Source organism: Oncorhynchus nerka, linkage group LG13 (assembly GCF_034236695.1).
Source record: "Oncorhynchus nerka isolate Pitt River linkage group LG13, Oner_Uvic_2.0, whole genome shotgun sequence".
NCBI classification, from domain to species: Eukaryota; Metazoa; Chordata; class Actinopteri; order Salmoniformes; family Salmonidae; genus Oncorhynchus; species Oncorhynchus nerka.
Window position 1 is genome coordinate 102,766,190 of NC_088408.1, and position 6,000 is coordinate 102,772,189.

Sequence of the window (6,000 nt, forward strand, 5' to 3'; positions counted from 1 at the left end):
CAGTCTTATCGTTCTCTGAACTATTGGAGAACATTCCCAATATCAAACCAGCTGGACAACATTCCTAGAACATTACCGAAAATGAAATTAAATGTAGCCATGTTTGATCTTTTGGGAAAATTATGTTTAAAGTAATGAAATAAATAGCAACAAAAATACATGTTTGTTACGTTCCTTAAATGTGCTGAGAATAGCAAATATATCCTGCAGCATTCCCGTGAAGTTGTCGGAAGGTTTTATACAAAAAAATAACCATAGGACAACCAAGCTTTAAGAAACATGGTTCTCAGAAATTGATGTGATGTTCTGTGACCTGCTGGCGGGGTACTTGCGTGCGTGTGTGCTGGACACGTTTTGGTGGCGTGATAGATAAACCAATCACAATCGCAACAAAAAAAATGATATCAACCAATGCCTGAACATTCCTCCCTTGGCATGTGATACTGCCCAATAGGAAACGCTGACTGTGGGTTTTGTTGGATGCGGTCCGCGGTGCTGCTTACATGATGAACAGAGAGAGGAGCTAGAGGCGCAGTTGTGTAATCCGCATCACTGAGGATCTGATTTGGACGGAGCAGGAAGCAACAGACACTTTACAGAAGGAACTCAATCACTTTAAACATGGAAAAAAAACAGACCATTAACTTTGGTGCTGGACCTGCAAAACTACCACAGTCTGTAAGTTGACTTTTTACTGTGCATTGAAAACCGAAAATGTAATGATTGTAGCCTGTAACATGAAGAGAAACCGAAATTAATTGTATGGATGCTACTTTTTCCGTAATGCAATTTGCAAAAGTGCAAAGTTTAATACAAAATATTTGATACAAAATGAAGCGTTTTATTTGATGAGAGCAGGCAAGCGGTTGCATCTCTTTCGTCGTTGAAACAACATGATACATTTTATCTTTTGTAAACTGACCATTTGATGACTGTGAACAGAAACGGCGTGTTAAAACATGACGACATATATTTTATCACGGAAGAAGAGTAGGCTGGCAGGCCTTTGGTGAAACGAGGTAGTTGCATCAGCCGCGTAAACATCCATGCGGGAAATGTTCCGGTGTCTTCTCCGGTGCCAAGCAACACTATATAACACCGCTAGACGGCGCTAGAACCACTGTCAAATCGGTCGGGCTTATCCAAAAGTTGTTGATTTATCCCGGTGCCACCGGTCTGGTTTTTTATAGACGTATTCATTCAGTTCCCCGATCTTTTTATTTTTATTTTTTAGAATGACCTGTATTCAAACTAAAATAATTGTATTCAAGGACTTGTAAGGGGTTTTCATTGAAGTGAATGTGCTGTGTTTTCAGGTGCTGTTACAGGCGCAGAAAGAACTGCTCGACTATAATGGTAGCGGAGTCAGTGTCCTGGGTGAGTGTGTCTCTCAGACAGCGAGGCGCACACTGGTTGAATCAACGTTGTTTCCACCTATTTATTATAGAAATATATATATATATATATCACACACAGTACCAGTCAAAGGTTTGAACACACCTACTCATTCAATGGGTTTTTATTTTTTACTATATTGTAGAATAGTAAAAACATCAAAACTATGAAATAACACATATGGAATCATGTAGTAGGCATAAAAGTGTTAAACAAATCAGAATATATATTTGAGATTCTTCAAAGTAGCCATCCTTTGCCTTGATGACAGCTTTGCACAGTCTTGGCATTGTCAGGGTGTCTTAATAGCTATTTATTGTATTTGATTCTGTCCTTGCAGAGATGAGCCATCGGTCGTCAGACTTCACCAAGATCATGAACACCACAGAAAACCTGTTGCGGGAGCTACTGTGAGTATAAACACACACACACACACTCACACCATCCTACTGGTCATGAGCTTCTCTACTGTGAGTATAAACACACACACACCATCCTACTGGTCATGAGCTTCTCTACTGTGAGTATAAACACACACACTCACACCATCCTACTGGTCATGAGCTTCTCTACTGTGAGTATAAACACACACACTCACACCATCCTACTGGTCATGAGCTTCTCTACTGTGAGTATAAACACACACACTCACACCATCCTACTGGTCATGAGCTTCTCTCCCTCCATCTATCCATTATGTTCTGGCTCTGCTCCTGATTTCTGTTTAAATCTAGTGTTTCAGAACCGTCTGGGAGAATGTGTTGGTGTCTGGGAGAATGTGTTGGTGTCTGGGAGAATGTGTTGGTGTCTGGGAGAATGTGTTGGTGTCTGGGAGAATGTGTTGGTGTCTGGGAGAATGCGTTGGTGTCTGGGAGAATGTGTTGGTGTCTGGGAGAATGTGTTGGTGTCTGGGAGAATGTGTTGGTGTCTGGGAGAATGTGTTGGTGTCTGGGAGAACGAACGTGTTGGTGTCTGGGAGAACGAACGTGTTGGTGTCTGGGAGAACGAACGTGTTGGTGTCTGGGAGAACGAACGTGTTGGTGTCTGGGAGAACGAACGTGTTGGTGTCTGGGAGAACGAACGTGTTGGTGTCTGGGAGAATGTGTTGGTGTCTGGGAGAATGTGTTGGTGTCTGGGAGAATGTGTTGGTGTCTGGGAGAATGTGTTGGTGTCTGGGAGAACGTGTTGCTGTCTGGGAGAACGTGTTGGTGTCTGGGAGAATGTGTTGGTGTCTGGGAGAATGTGTTGGTGTCTGGGAGAACGTGTTGGTGTCTGGGAGAACGTGTTGCTGTCTGGGAGAACGTGTTGGTGTCTGGGAGAATGTGTTGGTGTCTGGGAGAATGTGTTGGTGTCTGGGAGAATGTGTTGGTGTCTGGGAGAATGTGTTGGTGTCTGGGAGAACGTGTTGGTGTCTGGGAGAACGTGTTGGTGTCTGGGAGAACGTGTTGGTGTCTGGGAGAATGTGTTGGTGTCTGGGAGAACGAACGTGTTGGTGTCTGGGAGAACGAACGTGTTGGTGTCTGGGAGAACGAACGTGTTGGTGTCTGGGGAGAACGTGTTGCTGTCTGGGAGAACGTGTTGCTGTCTGGGAGAATGTGTTGGTGTCTGGGAGAATGTGTTGGTGTCTGGGAGAACGTGTTGGTGTCTGGGAGAACGTGTTGGTGTCTGGGAGAACGTGTTGGTGTCTGGGAGAACGTGTTGGTGTCTGGGAGAACGTGTTGGTGTCTAGGAGAACGTGTTGGTGTCTGCATGTGTTTTCAACTGTCTGGGAGAAAGTGTTGGTGTCTGGGAGAACGTGTTGGTGTCTGGGAGAACGTGTTGGTGTCTGGGAGAACGTGTTGGTGTCTGGGAGAACGTGTTGGTGTCTGGGAGAATGTGTTGGTGTCTGGGAGAACGTGTTGGTGTCTGCATGTGTTTTCAACTGTCTGGGAGAAAGTGTTGGTGTCTGGGAGAAAGTGTTTCATCTTTCTTTTGATTGAACTCGTGACATTTTACCCTGACTGCCTTTCAGACTAGTTGTGCATTCTAGAACACCCTACATCGTTGGCTAGGCAACAGTGTATCATTCTAGAACAGTGGTTCCCAAACTTTTTAAAGTCCCGTATCCCTTCAAACATTCAACCTCCAGCTGTACCCCCTCTAGCACCAGGGTCAGCTGTACCCCCTCTAGCACCAGGGTCAGCTGTACCCCCTCTAGCACCAGGGTCAGCTGTACCACCTCTAGCACCAGGGTCAGCTGTACCCCCTCTAGCACCAGGGTCAGCTGTACCCCTCTAGCACCAGGGTCAGCTGTACCCCTCTAGCACCAGGGTCAGCTGTACCCCCTCTAGCACCAGGGTCAGCTGTACCCCCTCTAGCACCAGGGTCAGCTGTACCCCCTCTAGCACCAGGGTCAGCTGTACCCCCTCTAGCACCAGGGTCAGCTGTACCCCCTCTAGCACCAGGGTCAGCTGTACCCCCTCTAGCACCAGGGTCAGCTGTACCCCCTCTAGCACCAGGGTCAGCTGTACCCCCTCTAGCACCAGGGTCAGCTGTACCCCCTCTAGCACCAGGGTCAGCTGTACCCCCTCTAGCACCAGGGTCTGCTGTACCCCCTCTAGCACCAGGGTCAGCTGTACCCCCTCTAGCACCAGGGTCTGCTGTACCCCCTCTAGCACCAGGGTCAGCTGTACCCCCTCTAGCACCAGGGTCAGCTGTACCCCCTCTAGCACCAGGGTCAGCACACTCTCAAATGTTGTTTTTTTGCCATCATTGTAAGCCTGCCACACACACACACACGATACAATAAATGTATTAAACAGAAGAATGAGGGAGTTTTTGTCACAACCCGGCTCATAAGAAGTGATAAAGAGCTCTTATAGGACCAGGGCACAAATAATAATATTATAATAATCAATGATTTTTCTCTTTATTTAACCATCTTACATATAAAACGTGATTTGTTCATTGAAAATAGTGAATAACTCACCACAGGTTAATGAGAAGGGTGTGCTTGAAAGGATGCACATAACTCTGCAATGTTGGGTTGTATTGGAGAGAGTCTCAGTCTTAAATCATTTTCCACACACAGTCTGTGCCTGTATTTAGTTTTCATGATAGTGCGGGCTGAGAATCCACTCTCACATAGGTACGTGGTTGCAAAGGGCACCTGTGTCTTAACAGTGCGATTTTCCAAGGCAAGAATCTGAGCGCAGCCCAATCCAGACATCTGGCAGTGGCTTCTGATTAAATAACATTTTCGCAGAACTTCTTGTTGCAATTTCGATGAGTCTCTCTTGTTCAGATATCGGTAAGTGGACTGGAGGCAGGGCATGAATAGAATAACGAATCCAGTTGTTTGTGTCGTCCGTTTCAGGAAAGTACCTGCATAATATCACACCCGGCTCACTCAGGTGCTTCGCTATATCACATTTGACGTTGTCCGTAAGCTTGAGTTCATTTACACACAAAAAATCATACAATGATGGAAAGACCTGTGTGTTGTCCTTGTCAATGCAGACAGAGAGGAGCTCCAACCTGTGTGTTGTCCTTGTTAATGCAGACAGAGAGGAGCTCCAACCTGTGTGTTGTCCTTGTTAATGCAGACAGAGAAGAGCTCCAACCTGTGTGTTGTCCTTGTTAATGCAGACAGAGAAGAGCTCCAACCTGTGTGTTGTCCTTGTTAATGCAGACAGAGAAGAGCTCCAACCTGTGTGTTGTCCTTGTTAATGCAGACAGAGAGGGGCTCCAACCTGTGTGTTGACCTTGTCAATGCAGACAGAGAGGAGCTCCAACCTGTGTGTTGTCCTTGTCAATGCAGACAGAGAGGAGCTCCAACCTGTGTGTTGTCCTTGTTAATGCAGACAGAGAGGAGCTCCAACCTGTGTGTTGTCCTTGTTCATGCAGACAGAGAAGAGCTCCAACCTGTGTGTTGTCCTTGTTAATGCAGACAGAAGAGCTCCAACCTGTGTGTTGTCCTTGTTAATGCAGACAGAGAAGAGCTCCAACCTGTGTGTTGTCCTTGTTAATGCAGACAGAAGAGCTCCAACCTGTGTGTTGTCCTTGATAATGCAGACAGAGAAGAGCTCCAACCTGTGTGTTGTCCTTGTTAATGCAGACAGAAGAGCTCCAACCTGTGTGTTGTCCTTGTTAATGCAGACAGAGAAGAGCTCCAACCTGTGTGTTGTCCTTGTTAATGCAGACAGAGAAGGGCTCCAACCTGTGTGTTGTCCTTGTTAATGCAGACAGAGAGGGGCTCCAACCTGTGTGTTGACCTTGTTAATGCAGACAGAAGAGCTCCAACCTGTGTGTTGTCCTTGATAATGCAGACAGAGAAGAGCTCCAACCTGTGTGTTGTCCTTGTTAATGCAGACAGAAGAGCTCCAACCTGTGTGTTGTCCATGTTAATGCAGACAGAGAAGAGCTCCAACCTGTGTGTTGTCCTTGTTAATGCAGACAGAGAAGAGCTCCAACCTGTGTGTTGTCCTTGTTAATGCAGACAGAGAAGAGCTCCAACCTGTGTGTTGTCCTTGTTAATGCAGACAGAGAAGAGCTCCAACCTGTGTGTTGACCTTGTTAATGCAGACAGAGAGGGGCTCCAACCTCAATTTTGTCCCGCACATTGAA

General features: G+C 46.3%; 1 protein-coding gene across 1 annotated transcript in view; it reads left to right on the forward strand.

The window, feature by feature from the left end:
* Positions 1 to 466: 466 nt before the first annotated feature.
* The window catches only part of psat1 (phosphoserine aminotransferase 1), a 51,245-nt gene continuing 45,711 nt past the window's right edge, over positions 467 to 6,000 (forward strand). The window contains exons 1-3 of the mRNA XM_029678710.2: positions 467 to 678; positions 1,317 to 1,377; positions 1,736 to 1,805. Coding sequence (XP_029534570.1) covers positions 622 to 678; positions 1,317 to 1,377; positions 1,736 to 1,805 — 188 coding nt within the window. The 5' untranslated portion in view covers positions 467 to 621. The remainder of the gene's footprint in view (positions 679 to 1,316; positions 1,378 to 1,735; positions 1,806 to 6,000) is intronic.